This window comes from Schistocerca nitens, chromosome 2 (genome assembly GCF_023898315.1).
Source record: "Schistocerca nitens isolate TAMUIC-IGC-003100 chromosome 2, iqSchNite1.1, whole genome shotgun sequence".
Taxonomy (NCBI): domain Eukaryota; kingdom Metazoa; phylum Arthropoda; class Insecta; order Orthoptera; family Acrididae; genus Schistocerca; species Schistocerca nitens.
In genome coordinates, this window is record NC_064615.1 from 614,106,676 (window position 1) to 614,127,356 (window position 20,681).

The window sequence follows — 20,681 nt, forward strand, 5'->3', positions numbered from 1 at the left end:
ATTACAAATAACCTAAATTTGAACGATCACATAGATAATATTATGGGTACAGCAAACCAAAGACTGCGATTCATTGGCAGAACATTTAGAAGGTGCAACAGATCTACTAAAGAGACTGGTTACACCTCTCTTGTCCGCCCTATTCTGGAGTATTGCTCGCGGTGTGTGATCTGCATTAGATGGGACTGATGGATGACATAAAAAAAGTACAAAGAAGGGTAGCTCGTTTTGTATTATCGCGAAATATACGTGAATTGGAGTGGCAATCATTAAAACAAAGGCGTTTTTCGTTGCGACTGGATCTTCTCATGAAATTTCAGTCACCAGTTTACTCCTCTGATTGTGGAAACATTCTGTTGGAACCGACCTACATAGGAAGAAATGATCATCACGATAAAATAAGAGAAATCAGTGCTCGCACAGAAAAATTTAAGTGCTCGTTTTTCTCGTGTGCCATTCGAGAGTGGAACGGTAGAGAGACAGCTTGAAGGTGGTTCATTGAACCCTCTGCCAGGCACTTTATTGTGAATAGCAGAGTAATCACGTAGATGTAGATGTAAATGCCTCTCCTGATCGGCGCCAAAAGTGCCATTTGTCGGGTTCCGTACACCAACAGGAAAAAATAGAATCCTTTTAGGATGACTTTGTTGACTGTCTATCTGTCTGTTTGTTAAGACCCATTTTTCTCAGGAACTGCTATAGGTATCAAGTTGAAACTTATATCAAATACTAAGGTCTACGGTGCCTTGGCGGTGTAAAAGTTGAAGCTTTTAATGCTGCTATCAAAAAACACAGCCATTTACTTCACCTATTTTAACGCCCGCAAACTCACTGGTCAGAACCTACGCATGAATTATCTGTATACATTACTAACTGAGTATTGGCCGGCCGCTGGTGGCCGAGCGGTTCTGGCGCTACAGTCTGGAACCGCGCGACCGCCACGGTCGCAGGTTCGAATCCTGCCTCGGGCATGGATGTGTGTGTTGTCCTTAGTTAGGTTTAAGTAGTTCTAAGTTCTAGGGGACTTATGACCTCAGCAGTTGAATCCCATAGTGCTCAGAGCCATTTGAACCATTTTTTTGAACTGAGTATTATTCCATTCTTGTATTACTCCGCCTCCTCCTCCACGTCTCTCTGTGCACCTTCTCCTCCACGTCACTCTGTGCACCTCCTCCTCTTCCCTGTCTCTTTGTCCATCTCTTCCTTCCCTTTCATTATATGTGTGGAAGGTTCATGCATCCCAGGAATCGGAGAACCGATACTATTTTTACCTATTATTGATGTAGATACTGGTAAGATCGGTTCCGGGTGTTCCTAGACTTTCGAGAATGCTTTAGTTTTCGATTGAAGTCGGCTAGCAAAGGACAATTTTTTTTAACTGTGAAATATTTAAAAAATTAACAATTTTTCCCTTTACTTGTACTGTGAAACCTCGCTTCTCGCCAGATTTTATGGTTCTACCAAACGGAAAGTACCATAAAGTTTTGTTGAGTGAGTGTGCAAGTATAAAAATGGCCGTATCTTTTGATTACATAACTCAGAAGCGTAACTTTCTTACACCATCAGAGGACTGTACACCTTAGCACGAGACATAAATTTCAACTTCATACGTCTACCCGTTCCTGAGGAAAAGGGTTTGTAACAAACGGACGGACAGACCGACGGACGGGCAAAATGATGATCCTATACGGGTCTAGTTTTTACCGACTGTGGTACAGAACCCGGAAAAGTTCATCCAAATCCGTCCAGAATCTTCAGTGTGAATGAGTAATAAACATAGTAACTCGACGAAGGAAGAGGTTAAGAAATTTCTAATTCGATGCAGAGTAAATTTTATAATATCTGTACGTGCAACGTTATGTGCCCTCACGTTTGTGCCTATTACCGGCGGACACGCTCGCATATCATAACCAAATCCAGCCTCACTAAGGGCCTTCCACGTTCTAGATGTAAAAGGGCGACGTCTCACTGTCGGACAGCATTTGAATGACACCGGCGTTGTTAGTATTCGAGCGTCTTAGAAGCTACAAGACACGCCTTCCAAATCCGCCCAGCCGTTTCAGGGTGAGGGAGCAACAAACAAACTCACTCACAAACTTTCACATTTGTAATATATAATTATGAGATACGACTCTACTACACACATTTAATATTTGTTCTTAAACCATTTCATTTAAAAGTAAACATTAGTGTTTTGCCATTGAAACACTATTTTCAATCATCTGCGATATTTCCAACCGTTGCAAGGCGGAAACTGTTAGCCCTGGAGAAAAATGAATAGGAACTTGTTTCTAGGAAATAAAATGTAGTTTAATTTTGGACTGGAACATTTTTTCGCTAGAAGCTGCGGTTTTCCAGTTACTGAAGAAAAACATAAAAAAGGGACCTTTAAAAATCGACCCCTCCCCGCTCACACAACACAGGTCATGTTGTTCACGATACTTCTACCACTGTATAAAAATTTGTAAGTATACGAATTTTTTCCCAAGTCGACCTTGTTTGGTCTTCGTTGTCTGGGGTATTTCATCATTCACTATCAAGCACCGTGCAACTCGATGGCTTGTTAAACATTGTTTGTATTATTTTGGAATGTCTGGTGCTATATGGTTTATAGATAAGTTGTGTAGAATACGGGATAATACGGGCTGTGCAGGGTGAGTCCTTGATGACGTCACAAACTTTCGTGGATGATGGAGATGGGTGACTGTGTCAATTTGATGTAAAAGACACTGATCCGAAAACGACCGAGTGGAAAGTTATAAGTGAAAATCGCTGTGATACCTCTGACAGTGGAATACATGTACAAGTACTCTTGTTGCTAATATTGTAGGATAAGTAATTGCGATGAGCACTTAGGTGTAGAGGTTGACATTATAACTGAACTAATCTATGGTGATGGTGTACTTTGTACTGACATGAGCAGTTCTGGTGGAGAATGTGTGTACTGTAGTAGATAGCAGTCTGTGTTTACAAGTTGAACAACTAACGTCGATCAGCCCTAACCAAATGGAGTTGCAGTCAGTCAACTGGAGCTGTAGCCAGTGACGGAAATTGCAAACATGATTTTCGTGTATGGGCAAGCAAATGGAAGCAGCACAGAAGAGGAAGGTCGTGCAGGACCAGTTATCTGCGTAGAAGACATCCGACGCAAACTATCTTTCCAATCCTGTTCCAATAGTTAAATCAAATAGGGCAACTGGTAACACAGTTCGATGACCGAGATGATCGACTAATTACACGGACTTCCCGCTTAGAAGATGCGTTGCTTGCTTTAGTGGATGAGGTGCTTGGAGTCAGCACTCGATTTGTTGCACGTGAGATCAATGTTTTGCAGAGTACCTTATGGTGAGTATTATGGGAAATGCAGCTGTATCCCCCACCATCCACAGAAAGTTCGTGCTTTGACTGCCGCTGACTTCAGACCTCGTGTGGTGTTCAGCCAATAGTTCTTGTAGCGCCTTACAGCAGATCCTCATTTTCCTGGGTATGTACTTTTCTTGGATGAAACATCTTTCACCAGAGACGGAATGCTCAACAGTCGTTATAGTCATGATTTGGTTAATGAGAATCCCCAGGCTACAGTTGTGAAGTTCCATCAGCAAAGATTTCCGTCAACGTGTCGGCAGGTATAGTCAACGATTATGCACTCGTATTGACCCATTCCTTCTTCCTCCCCAATTAAAAGCACCAGTGTAGCCAGTGTCTGTCAGAAGCATGCTACCCAGGTGCCTGGAATATACCCCAGTTGTTATTCGTCAACGGATGTGGTACCAACATGATGCAGTCTCATCATGCTTTGGTTTGAGGGTCTGTGAACAACTGGATCAGACATTCCCTGAAAAGTAGACAGTCAGAGGAGGTTCTGTTTCATGGCCAGAACGTTCACCTGATCTCACCCCACTTGTGGGGGGATTGAAAAAGTCTTGGGTACGAGACGCCTGTCGAGACTGAAGAGGATCTCCTGGGGACAATTCTCTCTGCCTGTGACACTGTTCAAACAACACTGGCAATATTAGAACGAGTGCGGCACAACTCTGTGCAACGATTCCATGCCTTCATTGACGCTGAGGGACGCCATTTTGAAATATTGTAAATGTAGCAGCTTTGGAAACTTGTGCAGGTAAATGGAATTCATTATTACTGTAGCGTACATACGACATTCAGTCCCTCTGTTATTAAGTTCCGTATGCCTTCATTGGTCCATCAACGTGGTGAATTATCTGTGGGTATTGGGGGGAAGCGGGTATTCGACGAGAATTCTGTACGTCGTGATCAGCGTTCGGAAGATGAGGCTACTAGTTGGAGCGCTGCGCGAAGGTAAGGCGGAACATGCCTTGGTCGACATGGTCGTTTTCCGACTAGGGTATCTTACCTCAAATTGATACGTTTACCTTATTCCATCATCCCTGAAAGTCTGTAGCATCATCACGGAAGCACCCTGTATATTTCCCAGGATACAATTTAATTAAATGTATACTACATTAGTTTGGGATATTGTAATGTGAACGTAGATGTGAAAAACACTTTCCGCTGGGAGGCTATACGTAATTCCAATAATATCCTTGTTCTCCCACTGCCCCTTTGGCTCTGAGCACTATGCGACTTAACTTCTGAGGTCATCAGTCACCTAGAACTTAGAACTAACTAAACCTAACTAACCTAAGGACATCACACACATCCATGCCCGAGGCAGGATTCGAACCTGCGACCGTAGCGGTCACGCGGTTCCAGACTGAAGCGCCTTTAACCGCACGGCCACACCGGCCGGCCCACTGCCCCTTTCAAGTCCGTTAATTTTTTGTAATTTGATTTGTTTTAGTTGCTCTCGTATATTCCGGCTCCTGCATTAACGTTTTTAATCATTCAAGTTAAATAATACACGTACATATAATAAGCGTTGACATGCCACACGGATATGCTTGTTGCCACAAGCCATAGTTACTGTCACGAATGTCGGCTACTGGCAGAGATTGTTGTCATGACAACACGGAGCAGTGCCTGAGACACTTTGGGCACTGATATTGTAACGGAACTATTATAAGTAATAAGATACTGTGGATCGATGTTACTGAACTTTACTCTTTCTCTATTTCGTCTCATACTGTATTTTTACCCCACAGATCTGATGATGGGGTAATCTGAAAAGCGCCACCAGAAGTTATAAATAAAGGGAAAAAATGTTTGCGACCAGGACAAGTGTGTAATCATTAGTGCCAATACGGTCGCACATGTCCTCAAAGATTTCTTGTTTAAAGTAGTGAAACAAATGGATGGAGATTTACAATCAGCGAGGAAAGATCGATGAACTCCGGCGAACAATGAAAATTACTTCGTTTTTCTTTTCATATTCACCAATCCTGGTGTCACGAAATAATTTGCTTCAGACCCGTTCTTGAAAAATTGTAGCTGACGTCCTGTTTTCACCATAGAAGAATACAATATGACCTGGATAGAATTGCTATTTGGAATGATGAGTGGCAGCTTGCTCTAAATGTGGAACAATGTAAGTATATGCAGATAAGTAGGAAATACAATCTTGTAATGTTCGAACAGGTATTAGAGGTATGATGCTTGCATAACATTGCAAAACGACATCGAACGAGCACGCAGGACTAGTAGTAAGGAAGACGAATGCTCGACTTGGGTTTTTTTGGGAGAATTCTAGGAAATGATAGCTAATCCGTAAAAGAGACCGTGTGCAGAACACTTTTACGACTGATTCTAGAGTGCTGCTCAAGGGTTTGGGATTCTCACCAGATCGGCGTAAGCGAAAAGCAATTCAGAGGCCAGCTGCTAGATTTTTTACTGGTGGGCTCGATCAACATGTGAGCTTTACCCAAATGGGATCTTCTAGAGAGAATAAGACGTTCTTTTCGCAAAACGCTATTAACAAAGTTTCGGAAAGCGGCATTTGCAGCTGACTGCAGAACTTGCCGACTGCCACATCTCACCCAAGGACTACAATGACGAGATAAGGGAAATCAGGAATCATACGGAATTAAACAGGAAAGGAAACGTTTTGCAGTGTAGAAGGTACCCTCCGCCAACACCGTATGGTGGTCAGCGGTATATGTTTGTAAATGTAAATACAGAAGAATGACTATTAGTAAGTCTCTACAAGAGCTCTAATTTCTATAATTTTGTCGTTGTCTTCACTAAGCAAGACATATTTTGGAAGAAGTAATATGTACTGTTCTTGGAACATACACTCTCGAAATTCCAACAGTAAACTCCTACATGATGCACAACGCCTCTTTTGTAGCATCTAGCACTGGAGTTTGTTGAGCATATCCGTAACGCTCTTGCACGGAGTAAATGACCCCGGGACAAAACGCGCCGCTCTTCTTTGGATCTTATATTAATACCATACAGTTGATCTTCCTGAGACGTACTGAGTCTCACCTTTGACTACGATAATGATGTAGGCTGAAGCAATGAATTAAAATTCGAACCCGTATCTCTTGCTTGCCAAGCAGATGCGCTATTCGTTGCGCCACACTGGCACTCCAGATACCAGACCTGCACGGACTCTCCTAGTACGTTTCCCTTCCCGATTCAAATTCTAACTCACGCCTCAGCCATACGTCTCAGGAATATCAACTATATATGATTAATATAACTCCTACATATGAGGTGCAGGCAGGATTAACCGCATTTCACTACTGTTAAGGTGCTATTCCAATGTCGGAGAGCCTCAACAGTACAGATGAGAATTTAGAAGGGGAACAGCAATGGACTGAGGAGTGAACTGGAATTTGCATCGGGGGAAGGAGACGTATTGGGGTAGGACTACCCCAATACGTGGCTGGAGTGCCGGTGTGTCGCGACGTATGCCGTATCTGGCTAGCAAGCAGGATACCTGCGTTCGAAACTCATTGCTTCGGACTACATCTTTATCGTATATAAAGGTGAGATTCTATTGATCCAGCGTGGTAATGTACACTGGGGGCCGTTACTGAGTGGACTTATTAGCATAAAAAGTTGATTTTTATTTTTCACTGTATGTTCGGCAGTACCTTCTGCCTGACGGTTAGCTGCAGCGTCTCAGTCACGTTGCCCGGAATAATCACTTTGAAACTCACGTGTTGAACCATCAGCAGCTAAATTCACGTGTTGCTGACGAGGTAACGCTACCAAACTGCGCGTCTTCGATTTGGCCGACCAATAGGGAGGCTTGGAGGTGGTCACGTTGGGGTGGGACCGCGGCCAGCCGGTGGGAGCGGACAAGCCGTCCGGTGTCTTCTGCTGGCAGCTACCGACCCGACCAGACGCTCTCCTCTCGTGCCCTCTTGGGCGGCAGCCCATTCAGTCTCGGCGGCTTCTCTAGGCCTGCCTTTCCTTTTTACGGCATTAAACATTCATGCAGTTAAAAATATGTTTGATTTTTCACCTCAACGGGCGCCTACTGCTTTCCCCTCCTGGCCAACCCCGACGCATTAAGAATCCCATGCTGATAAGCAGTGCTCAAGATCCCGTCAAACAAGTGTTTTATAAGCGAATGAATCTAAGCTAGGCAGCCGCTTTTTCTACAACTTGTTTCATGTGCCCATTCCACTTTAGTTCGTTCCCAGTTGGTACTCCTAGGTAGTTTACGGTAGTTGCTGTTTGCAATGGTTTTTCCCCATTAGTGGCATCAAAGAGTTGTGAATCTCTTTGTCTGTTTATGCTCGATGTGTTATATTTATTTACTTTCTGGGCGAACCGCCATTAGCGTAGTGGAGAGGCTGTGGATCTCTTCCCACATTCATGCTCAGTACGTTACGTTTATTTCTGTTCAGTGTCGACTGTCAGTCCCTGTACCTGTCGCCGACCCTCTGCAGGTCCTCCTGCACTTCGCTACACTCTCCTGGCGTTGCAACCTTCCTACAGATACGTTTGGGAGTGTTTGAAATAAAACCAGAAAATCTGTTTGTTAAAAAAATTAATTTATTAAATATAAATGTTATGACACTCATGCAGAGGGCGGCACTGGAATGTTGGGGCTGACCGCTACGAAGCCGTTGGCGTCGGCCTTGTAGTTCAGGTGGACGGGGATCCCCTCTGGGCTGGTGTAGCTGTAGCTGCCCTTCTTCACCAGCACGTAGTCCGTGCCGTCATGGTTGGGCTGCAGCTCGCCTTGCTCCGTCACCGTGATGCCGTTGGAGGTCTGGTAGCTGTAACGGAACACATTTACTCGGAAAAATGTTCGGATGATCACGTCTTGCAAATATTAGAGGACGCTACGTTTGTATTGGACAGTTTATACGCCAGATATAGGACCAATATTGCGATCTAGTCGATAGTTGGTTAGTCGTACCACGTCCTCCACTGTTATCCCTTCTTCCGCCTCTTCTACTCCCGAAACGAAACACTCACATTCGTCAATTTTTGTCCGTTACATAAGCTATCGAAGCCTGCTTTGTTCACGAAAACTGGCGACGATTTCATGATAATCTTTGTGGCTTAACACTATCACATTTACGGAAAAGGCATTTAACGTAAATATTAATGAAAAAGAGGTCCTTCCACTTTATTCTGACAGTATGCTACTACCGGGAGATCTTGCAAAAGGAACAGACAGCGACGTACGTTCAGTTTTGAAACTGTTGTTTAATAAACAATTGATACAAAGGATGAAAACTGTGTAATGCACTGCTGCTTTAAGACAGATCCAAACAATTGTTGCCATGTGTTATTGCACTGGGAGGGCCCTCATATCCCACAAATAATTTTGCTCATTTCATAAATAGATATCATAGTATAGATATTCTTTCAAACCTGGACACTTCAGTTAACTAACGTTATTGTGAGGGAGTGGTTTGCTAATCTGTTAATTTCTCATCGTAGGGCCGGCCGGAGTGGCCGAGCGGTTCTGGGCGCTACAGTCTGGAACCGCGCGACTGCTACGGTCGCAGGTTCGAATCCTGCCTTGGGCATGGATATGTGTGCTGTCCTTAGGTTAGTTAGGTTTAAGTAGTTCTAAGTTCTAGGGGACTGATGACCTCAGAAGTTAAGTCCCATAGTCCTCAGAGCCATTGTTTTTTTCTCATCGTAGGAAGCTGCATAGAAGGGATTGAAAGTGACTGATTTTACTAATCTGTTCACGTGTGACATAAATGTTATAAGATTCCGTTTTATGTAATAAATCTCTGAAGTTTATAATTATACACATATTTCAGTATTGTACGCTCGAGTTGGACTGGTGGCTACATTTTTACCTGGCTACTAATAATTAAAATTGCTAAACGAATCTCTGAGCTCTCGGTAGCATAAGATCCTTCGTAAACCCTGTACACAATTTATCAAGGAACTTCGCTAAAAAGAAAGTTTATTTTGTACAATAGAACAAGTGTCTTAAAGTTGTTGGTCGATAAACGATGATGACGTTTTAGTAAACAGGGATGGACTGCACACAGCAATACCGGACGTCGACACTGGCTTGTGCTGCAATGATGTCGTTATGTCTGACGCCATATGTGAACCAAAAAAATTAGACAATTACACTACTTTTGCTTCTATATTTTATTTTGGGAAGGTCTAGGTTAGATTAGAATGTCATTGGTAGAGAGTAGGTAAAGCTAATGTATGTGTATACAAAAAGTTGTGGTGACGCACTGATTTGTGAGTAGCCCTAGGTTTAGGTTAGGCCGAAAAGTGGCAGTTTGGTTGTGAGCTGGCGAAGCCAACGCATGCGATGTCATCAGAATACTTGAAATTCTTATTTTGGCGTGTATTTCACGAAAACTGGATTTCGATGAGTGGCTCGCCTTTTTATGAAATCCTAGTATCGGCATGTTCAATATTTCATTAAATAATTTACTAATAGAATAAAGCGCTATTTCGACTTGCTTTGAAACAAGCACACCGTCGCTGTGAACAAAAGGGATAAGAGAAGCCGCTGTTTGGAGTCGAAGAGGTACTTACACGAGCGAGTACTGGCCAAACTCGTCGCGAATCTCGTTGCGGAAGAGGGTGTCGATGGGAAGCGGCAGGAAGGGCGCGTCGGCGTGGCACAGGGCGACGGCAGCGGCGAGCAGCATGCACACCTGTGGCAACACACACACGCGTCACATGACGTCAGTCAAGTTACCTTAATATCCGCTGGCCTCACGGAGCGGCGTCTGATCCAAACTCCGCAGACCTACAAGGGGAATACACAGAAGAATCCGACAGCACAGGGAGCGCCTTTCGGCATGCATTGTACAATAATTTGCGAAGTGTAGAGGATGTTTTCAAGGCGATACAAACTTATAAAGTTAATGCAACCTTAGTCTGAAAACGATGCGTTGAAATTTAAAAACGTAAATTACAAAATCAGATATACCGTTGGTCTACTGAACATAAAAACACAAGAAACATTTGCTTATTTACTCACTAGTCATACCGGACTCGAGAGTCCATTACCGCAGCAACGTATTTCCGCCATATGTCCCTGTTTTGGGCTATTTCCTTCCATTCACCTTCAGTACCTAGGCTCCTCAAATCAGCCTTCACATTGTCCTCCCACTACGCCTCGGTCTCCCCACAGGACGTTTTCCCTCTAGGTGCCCTACCAGTACTCTGCGCGCTGCCCTGGCCTCATCCATTCGAGCTACGTGACCCGCCCATCGCAGCCTTCGTCATTTAATAATACTGATTATGTCAGGGCTTGAATAGAGTTCGTGAACCTCTTCGTTATGCAGTTTTCGCCACTCTCCTCTAATGTCATCCCTTTTTGCTCCGAAAATTTTCCTCAAAATTTTGTTTTCAAATACTCGAAACGGCTTTTCATTTTCCACAGTGAGAGACCAAGTCAGAAACACAGTTTAGTTAAAATTTTATTTAGCTGCCGAACTTCCACAATATACTTACCAAACAACATTTCTGCGACGTAGTGTCCCACAGCTTCTATGCATGCATGAAATCGTCGCAAAATGTCTCTAATACCCGTTCGAACTATGCCAGTTATTTGAATAAAATCGCTTTGAGCATTAGCGGCGAGAGTTTGAAACTAAACACCTTTTAAAACTGACGTTTCGAGCTTCTTTGCAATAGTCCTTTTCAATTCCCCAGAACGTCTGTTTTAACAGCGGTTTCCACTCAAATATACGCCGCCTAGAGCTCAAAAGGATTTGATTCAAATTGACTTATGAAGTCAATTCAGCGTGTCGTTGACGATAAGGTTATTATGGCCGGAGCACGAGCTCAGATTGGACAGAGATGAGGAAAATAATAGCTTGAGGAAATATTATTCATTCACGATTGAGGCAGCTAACAAAATCCTCAGTTAATAGATTCTTGCCGGCCGGGATGGCCGAGCGCTTCTAGGCGCTACAGTCTGGAACCACGTGACCGCTACGGTCGCAGGTTCGAATCCTGCGTCTGGCATGGATGTGTGTGATGTCCTTAGGTTAGTCAGGTTTAAGTAGTTCTACGTTCTAGGGGACTGATGACCTCAGAAGTTAAGTCCCATAGTGCTCAGAGGCATTTGAACCATTCTGAATAGATTCTTGAGCACTGTCATCCGTCTGGGCCCCTTAACGGAAATAGGAAATACATAACAAAGAACTGCTCATCTGGCCACGAAAGCGTCAAATAGATGCTAAACTGACTCCCCTGGCAGACGCTAATAGAAACGCGTTATGGATCGTAGTGAGGCGGTAGTTAAATTTCCGAGGTTCCAGGAAGACCGTACCAACAAATTACTCCATGCCACACATTGACAAATATATTATAATGGCCGGCCGATGTGGCCGAGCGGTTCTAGGTGCTTCAGTCCGGAACCGCGCTGCTGCTACGGTCGCTGGTTCGAATCCTGCTTCGGGCATGGCTGTGTGTGATTTCTTTAGGTTCGTTAGGTTTAAGTAGTTCTAAATCTAGGGGTCTGATGACCTCAGATGTTAAGTCCCATAGTGCTTAGAGCCATTTGAACCATATTATAATGCTGCTATCCCGGGGCACGGAAACCGGACCCGTTTGAAAGTTGCCTATTTCACGGCTTCCGGGGGCAAGAAAAATTTTACTTTCAATTTTCATATAAATAGTGATGGAAATCAAAAATCTAAAATGATGACGTAATCTATTGATTAAGAGCTATAGTCTCATGTGAATGACTCAACACAGTAAGACAAGTATTACACTTATGTATATGTGTAGAGGCAACGCAATGAGAGAGGTGGCGCAGTGGTTAGTACACTGGCCTCGCATTCGGGATGACGACTGTTCTAACCGCCATCGGCCATTTAGATTTTGGTTTTTTGTGGTTTCCCTAAATCGCTCCACGCAAATGCCGCGATGCTTCCTTTGAAAGCGCACGGCCAATTTCCTTCCCCATCCTTCACACGGTCCGAAATTGTACTCCGTTTCTAATGACCTCGACATCGACGCCGTTAAATCCTTCCTTCCTTCCTTTGAGGCAGCCTAACTCACTGTGCGCAAAATACCCAGACTACATTCATCTAGCATTTGAAAATAAGGGCTCTTAGTGACTTGGAACAAACTTAACACATAATTTAAAAGCCTTGGGAAACTTTTTCTCGCTGACGCTCTCCCCTCGCCCCACTTCTCACACGAAATTATGAGAGGATAAAACTTTATCGCTTACTACATTTTTGCTATTCACGCAGTAAAACTTCTGCATCAGGCATCACTTTTTAACTCATTATTTCTTTACTATTACACATATTCTTAACGCATTTTGCAGACGTTGCCCACATATACCACTGAATGTACCTGCAAAATTATATCATCCTACGAGGCATGGTTTAGAAGATATGACGTGATAAAAACTGATATGCGTACAAAACAAGCTTTTACAGTCGGAACTGTGTACATATCTTGAAGCTAATACCCACACCATATTCATCCAATATTTGAGAATGAAAGCACTTATTGATTTGCAACAAACTTTAGACATAATTCCAAACCTTCACGAAACTTTTCTCGCACACACCACCCACAAAATGATGAAAAAGTTAACCGCTTATTACATTTTCGCTGTTAATACAGTACAACGGCCGCATCAGGCAGTATTTCTTCTTTACTACAGTTAGTAGTTTAATTTATTTCTTGTTTGCTACTAACTGCAAGCACATTACATTTTGCAGACAGTGTTCACATACAGCACTGAATGTACCTGCAAAGATACGTCATTATACGAGACATGGTTCAGGGAATATGACGTCATAAACATTGGGACGCGTGAGAAACCAGCTCTTGCTTAGTACGGAGCTCAAATTAAGCACACTATACTCATCCAGTGTCTGATAATTGGAGCACTTAGCGACTTCCAACGAATCTTAAACATAGTTTCAAACCTTTTCTAAACTTTTTCTCACTTACATACTTAATGTCAAACATTTAACATATTACCTTACTTGTAAAGCATTCAGAAGCTTGAAGCTGTTTTATGTGTGGGAGTTCGGTGTTTACCCGTTTCTCACTAAATAAAATTACGGTAAAGCCGATATGCCAGTCGGGTGAGATGCGCTTTGTGCCAGAAACCCACGAAATAAATATTATATTCAATACTCTTTTACTTGTGTAACAAATTATTATGGAAACGAGCCACTGCAGTTCAGTGAGGTCTGAGGCCTATGCCAGTCACAGTAAAGGGAAGAGAGATTCAAAAGAATGCCGCCCCTGTGTACGGAAAAGGATGTAGCTTGGCTCAATCGTGACGATTGGCGGAAGTCAAGCTATCTGGGCAAGGGCGCATAGCCAATGATGATAAAAAAAGAGGTAGTCCTGAGATGCCGAAAGAGTTCATAAAGCATCAAAAATTTCAGGTTTGTAATGTAGCACCTGAAAACCAACAGTTTTAATCAGAGGTTGCATTACTTAGCTCCCTGTGTGAACAGTACTCACCAGTGTGGCCTTCATTGTCGCTGGGTGGTTGCGGAGCTGTTGTCGTGAAGAGCCCTGGAGAGGTTGTGGTGGACACTGAGAAGCGACGCCGCGCTTATATACTGGCTGCGCTGCGTTGCGTTACACCACGCCGCAGACTTTCCCGCCTACTGTTGGCTCACCCCGGGGGGATGCGTGACGGCCAGGTGATACTCAACAAAACAGGAATGTCTGTCTGCCGGCCTCTAACATTTTTACGGCTGAGCGGTACCTACTGTTGCCCGATAGTTGTAAAAATAAAATAATAATAAAATTTAAAAAATTGTGCTACAGATGTGCTGATTTTATAATTAGACTAGCTTTTTATTCGCGGCTTCGTCCGTTTACATGCATTTCGTGTACGAAGGGCTACTGGAAAGAAGCAAGTAAGTGAATTTTCATGAAAATCGAGAAAAAGCGATTTCATTGTTTGAACCGTGATTGTATCGATATATAAGAACAAAAATACTTTTTACCTCATAAATTAAATATCACTGGTACATCGAATGTGGAAATAGCGTTATTGGCACCCGGAATGTTTCCAGTATGAAGTAATTTCCCAAAATGCAGTCAAATTTCACTCCGTTAAGGGAAAGAAACAGGCAAGCGAAGCGAAACACGCAACAACTGCATAATAAACACGATAAAACGAATTTCTGGTTGTGATAATACAGCAATAGCAATCATTTCAGGTATACGAGATTTAGCTGTGGGGCAGCAGACTGAAGAACTTCACAGAAACAGGACGGAAAAGCTTGATCAGACTTTGCAAACTTTTATACTTTAGCATGGAAACTGAAAGGACGTGTTGAATAAAGAACGGTATCGTCCGAGTTGTTTTATAGCGAACAGAGGAAAACTGCAAAGATATTGTGCACTAGACAAGCAACGAATTCTGAAGATAAACATACCACTACAAGTAGATATTGACGGTTCAGACAGCCCATCCATTGGTTGACATTTTCATGACGTACATACGGTGCCATTTTGTATTCCTCCATGACAGCTCCTTTGATATTTCAGCATATGGCACGAGCTGAATCCAGATGATATTATTTTCATAGGCTCAGTTATGAAAGGGCATTTTGCAGCGTACTTTAGGTCAAACAGTGTTTTCCATTTCTTGATTAACACTGGCCGCAGTCAAAGAAGATGGCTTACATCTGGATGCTTTTATCATTTGCTTGAAATCAGGTATTTCCATTCCCAAGAACAGGAAATTAATTTTGATCTTCTTCAGGCCACTAATTTGATTGAGAGTTACATAATGAATGAAGGTGAAGACGGTGACGTTTTTATTTTCACCTTAGCATAATCTCAAAATATACTAGATGTTCCAGGGAGACTGGTCAATAAGCTATATCACAGGAAAAATCATTCGAAGCAAAAACGTCCTATAAACATGGACTTCAAAGTACATACCTTAAGAGATATGAGAATTTGTTCATCTTTGCTACTATGAAACACAGCTCTGCTACTGAACAAGTGCTCATAGTTCTTAAGATAATTTCAGAGCCATGTCTTAGTCCCAATTGTCTCCTACCAAAATATGGAAAGGTAAGCTTGCAAACAGAAGAGAACTGTTTTACAGTCTCAAAGATGTGGAAACACACACACACGCGCGCGCGCGCTCTCGCGCGCATACACACACACCTAGGGGTGAACGTCATCAGGATTGTCACCAACAAATCTGGCAACCACAAAATCTGTGGTTTCGATACTGCAATTATAATGCTTGTGGCTAGGCTGGGAACCCCACCTGGCAGGAGACCGTCCGCCTCGTGCTAGTCTCTTTCTCTCTTTCTCTCTTTTTTTTAATTTTTTTTTTTTGAAGAAAAGTTGACGCCACTTCGGCGACTTGCGTGTCGATGAGGATGAAATGATGATAATGACAACACAACGGCCAGTCCCCGAGGGGAAAAAATCTCCGACCACGTTCGGGAATCGAACCCGACACCCCTTCAAGTTCATCGTTGAATATTTAACTCAGCTTTTTTTTTATTAGAGAGCAGTCAGCCCTCTGACTTAACACGCTGAGCTACCGTGCCGGCTCCACTGAGCTATGGAGGCGGACTAATACAGTAGTTATCGAATATTTTTCATGTCACAGCTTCTAACTCCCACGCCACAAGTAGGGGCGGTAGACAGTGGTATATTATCCACACAGTATTTTTATATAAATAATGTGTCATGTATATTCAAAATTTGGTAGAAATTGCTCCAGATATTCCTGAGTTATGCTTCAATGTTACTCCGTTTTACCCCTAGCCAACACCTATGGAAGGTAAGTGGTTCTTATTCACACAGTGCTTCTTTTCATGTAGTAAATAATACGTGTACCAAGTCTAGTTGAAATCAATCCAGTGGTTTAGGAGGAGATTTGGAATATACATATATAAACTTTTATGATACATATCAATGCTCGTTCTAATACGATTTCAATCAGGTTACTCCTACTTTAGTCCAGTGAAACTGTCAGAAAAAAAGCCTGTACCTTGCAAAAGGTGGGGTAGAAGATTTTATTTTTTTAACTCGTTCATATTGTTGGAAAGGTTAGAAAACCAAGTTTTGCCAACGAAATTTGTCTTGGGAAAACTTTCTGCAGTCAAAAAACTTCGAAAATTTCGGACTTTTTTCAGTTTTTTCAAAATATCTCAGTTTCATTTGCTCCTATCGCTTTGACGTCTATTTTCCTTTTTAAAGAGCACAAAATTCTCTACAAATTTGATTCTTAACATTTTTTTCTACTCCCAGTATCTAAGGCGCTACAGCGCGTCACAAAATACCAATTTTTCAAATTTCGAGCAAAGAATAGTTGGTGACAATTTCCACGATGTTAAGTTCCGTAGAAAAGATAAAGTTGTGACTCTCCTTTCTGCGTTCAATTCTGTAAAAGCTGGGAACACTAAAATTACTCCTGTTGATCCTTTAACTCGTTTCCAAAGGATTTGTTTAATGAAACAAAGTGAAGAAGAGTTAAAAGCCTTTCTGAAATATGAACTTACTCCTAACCCAATGACCCTATTCTCAGAAAAAGGCATGCGAAAAGGAACAAAATCTTCATTCTACAATGCCTTCGTTCCAGTGGAAGACGTGAAGTCAGGTGGACCGAGTAAATTTTTTGTCATTGATGGAGGGTACCTTATCCACAAAGTGACTTGGACTCGAAATATTTGCTTCAAGTCAATTGTCCAAAGCTATGTTTCTTACCTGCAACGTCATTTTGGATCTCAATTTGCTATTGTATTTGATGAGTATCCATGTGAGGGAGACAAATGTAGCACAAAGAGTGCTGAGAGGATTCGTAGGTCCAAACAAAATTCTTCGGTTGACGTTGTGGTTGAATCAGAGATGGTAAACCAAGTCCCTCAGGACAAGTTCTTGTACAACGAACGAAACAAGATGCGTTTAATCACACTTCTTCAAATGGAATTTCTGGAGTGTAGCATTGAAGTGCACCAGCCACAAGAAGACGCTGACTTTATAATTGTAACATCTGCCATTTCAAGAACCAAAGATTTTGGAAGTGTTGTCATTGTAGGAGAAGATGTTGACCTGCTTGCGCTCATGACCGGTTTGGGGCAAGGCATTGAAAACTTATTTTTCTTAAAGCCAGGAAGAGGAAATGCAGAAGACAAGTGGTTTTCCACTGCATCTTACAAGTTTGACAGTGAATACATTCTGTTCACTCACGCCTTTAGCGGATGTGATACAACATCTGCTTTTTTTGGTCAAGGAAAAATTAAGTGCTGCAATATTGTTGCGAAAAATGAACACCTAACCTCAGCGCTTTGCACGTTCAATAAACCACATGCTACCCGTGAAGAAATAATAACTGCAGGACAGCAGGTTACTATCGCATTGTATAGTGGAGGTGTCAGCAGTTCCCACACGCTAGACCATTTGCGGTGCCAGCTATTCGCCAAGTCTGCCGCAAAAAGCAAACTGAATCTTGCACCGTTGCCACCTACACAAGATGCTGCACAACATCATTCGTTGCGGACTTACCAACAAGTCCAAAGTTGGATGGGAAACTGGGAACCTCCTGAGAAATGGGACTGGAATCACAGTGACCACGGTCCAATACCCGTTATAATGAGCCAAGATCCAGCACCTGAAGCACTTCTTCACATTGTTTCATGCTCATGCAAGCTGAACTGTGGCGGAGCATGCTCCTGCAGAAAAGCGGGTCTGAAATGTTCTTCAATTTGCAAGAAACGTATTGGGGTCAACTGTGAAAACGTGCCAAAATTTTTATATGAAGACAGTGAAGAAGATGTTATGGAGGATGTTGAGGAAACCGCTGACGAAACCAAGGAACTTGCTGAGGCTGACTCGCTGTTTAAAGAAGAGGTCAATCTGGGATCAACTCTATGTACAGACCCTGAATACGTAACTCAAGGTATTTGTGGTGTCACTGAGGAACCTGACCCATCAAAACGTTGGAAGTGATGCTCACATCTGTCTCAAGTGCGCTTAAGTGCAATATTACAAGTATTACCCAGAACTGTCAACATTTTTTAGTAACTGACAATGCATTTTAATTGTAATAAAGCTACTTATTTTTAATGTCAACCGTGTGGCTTTTATACACAAGAATAATTACCTACCTAATTAGGTTGCCTATTGCAGCTAATAATAATTCAGTTTCCTGAGACAATTTATTTTGTGTGCGTGTGTATGTGTGTGTGTGTGTGTGTGTGTGTGTGTGTGTGTGTGTGTATGTGTATGTGTGTGTGTGTGTGTGTGTGTGTGTGTGTGTGTGTGTGTGTGTGTGTCTTAATGATGTATTTTTATATTTATAGTTTTACAAATACCAGGGCTGAGGTGGCCCATAGTGAACTTCAGGTAGTGATGTAAGAATCACAATAGCTGGGTGCCCAGCAACCCCCATGTTCATACAGAGAAATTGAATACCTGAAAGTGAGGTGGTAAATTCCAACTTATAACATGATGTATAATGTATTTACACTACACAAACAGAAACTGAAAAATAGTGTTCAAAAATAAGGTATCTTGCCACTATGCTCAAAATTTGAAAAATTGGTATTTTTTGAGGCACTGTAGCGTCTTAGATATTGGGAGTAGAAAAAAATGGCAGGAATCAAATTTCTAGAGAATTTTGTGCTCTTTAAAAAAGAAAATAAACGTTAAAGCGATAGGAGCAAATGAAACTGAAATATTTTGAAAAAACTGAAAAAAGTCCGAAATTTTCGAAGTTTTTTGACTGCAGAAAGTTTTCCCAAGCGAAATTTTGTTGGCAAAACTCGGTTCTCTAATCTTTCCAACCATATGAACGATTTGAAAAAATAAACTCTTCTACACCACCTTTTGCAAGGTATATCTACTATTTGACTGGACGACTTGCCTTTGTAAAAACAACGCTGTTCGTCGGCCGTTAGCTACACGGAAGCTCCTGTGATTTTCTGAAAGGATGCCTCCACACTTTATGTAAGCTTATCCAACTTAAATCTATTATACTCTCAAAAATGTTATAATCTTAGATTTCATTTGCTTTTGCTTTATCCAGTTACAGGTAAAAGATAATGTGTAGATCTATTTCCCATTAATAAGAATGCTCAGAATACAGAAATTTGATGAATTTTGTTCAAGAAACCTAAAGTTAAACTCTTTTTGCAGAGTCTGTTTCAAAACTTCTTTTCACTATCAGTTTCAGTGCAGTTTATTATATTTTGTATAACATTTCAACGACGGCTTGATGTAATGGAAAACGGTAAAACCATTCCATAGGAAATTATTAGCTTAATACTCCTTTAAAGTTGCACATCTTTTCGCTACATCTACCTGGAGCTCCTATAAAATGTAGACCACTGAGAGGGCAAGATGAGAACTTCTGGACCTATGAAGGGAGCATAGTGTTTATAGTGTGGTGCGCTTTTACGCCAATGTGCTGTGCTCAACTGTTTTCTAGTGATTGGATTCTATTCCTGAAGACTTATTTTGTAAGATATGAAAAATTCACATTTACGACTGCCATAATTTCTTCATTGGATCACAAGGTTATCCGTTACAAAATTCTTTAAACAAGGGATTTGGTGGAGGTTGGGAAGGTCCAGAGTGAGTTTTCCAACAATTGCTATAATTTACAGTTTTCTCACTGACAAATCACCTGTGTAGATGTGTGTGATGTATTGATGAGAACTGAATTTTTCTTCCATTTCCACATCAGGTCCTCAGATTTTTTTGATCCACTTGGTCCACAGGATTCTCGTAGTCACCATTTATTGTTTTACTCTTCACTATGCAACCAGTAAGAAGAGCTCCTTTCGCATCCCAGACAACACCTGGCAAACCTTCATCTGATGAATTCAGTTTTGCCTTTTTTCGTACTGGGCCACCGGATACATCTACTGCTTACTTTTTTGTGCCCTAATTGGCACAACGGATCGCAGCAAATAATCAATTGAATTCTTTCTAAACTGTTCAAATATCGCTGCGAAATTTGTTTCTTCATTTTATCAGCAATATCAGTATTTAACTTTCTCATAACTGGTCATGCGTGTAAAATTTTTCGCACTCTTTCTTCCGATACGCCTATGGTTCAGCAACAGATTCCAGTTGCAGGTAGTCCACTACCATGTTGTTCACTTGGTTTCTTCTGTGGCTGCAATTCCTGGGCGTCTTTCTACTGGATCACTTCAAGGAAAGCATTGTCGACTTTGTACACAATGGTACATATTATTTTATTTTATTTGATTTCATTTTTTTATATTATTTTATTTATTTTGTCTTTACATATGAATATGAACGATCAGACTTATAAACTTTCATCAACTGTTAAAGAATTTTCCTTGCTAATAAACTGTGAAAAACAATGT

At 41.8% G+C, this 20,681-nt stretch overlaps 1 protein-coding gene across 1 annotated transcript; it reads right to left on the minus strand.

The window, feature by feature from the left end:
• Positions 1-7,904: 7,904 nt before the first annotated feature.
• LOC126234520 (larval cuticle protein LCP-22-like) lies at positions 7,905-13,862 on the minus strand. The gene is made up of 3 exons (XM_049943217.1): positions 13,825-13,862; positions 9,904-10,025; positions 7,905-8,153 (listed from the first exon to the last, which is right to left on the minus strand). Exons 1-3 carry the CDS (start codon positions 13,837-13,839, stop codon positions 7,952-7,954), a joined length of 339 nt encoding a protein of 112 aa, XP_049799174.1. The 5' UTR covers positions 13,840-13,862; the 3' UTR covers positions 7,905-7,951.
• Positions 13,863-20,681: the final 6,819 nt, after the last annotated feature.

What these genes read in the sequence shown, in the direction of transcription:
- LOC126234520 (XM_049943217.1), bottom strand. An exon ending in TTTGGCCAGTACTCGCTCGT is followed by an intron (nt 8,154 to 9,903) that starts GTAAGTACCTCT and finishes GTTCCGTTACAG; the next exon opens with CTACCAGACCTCCAACGGCA.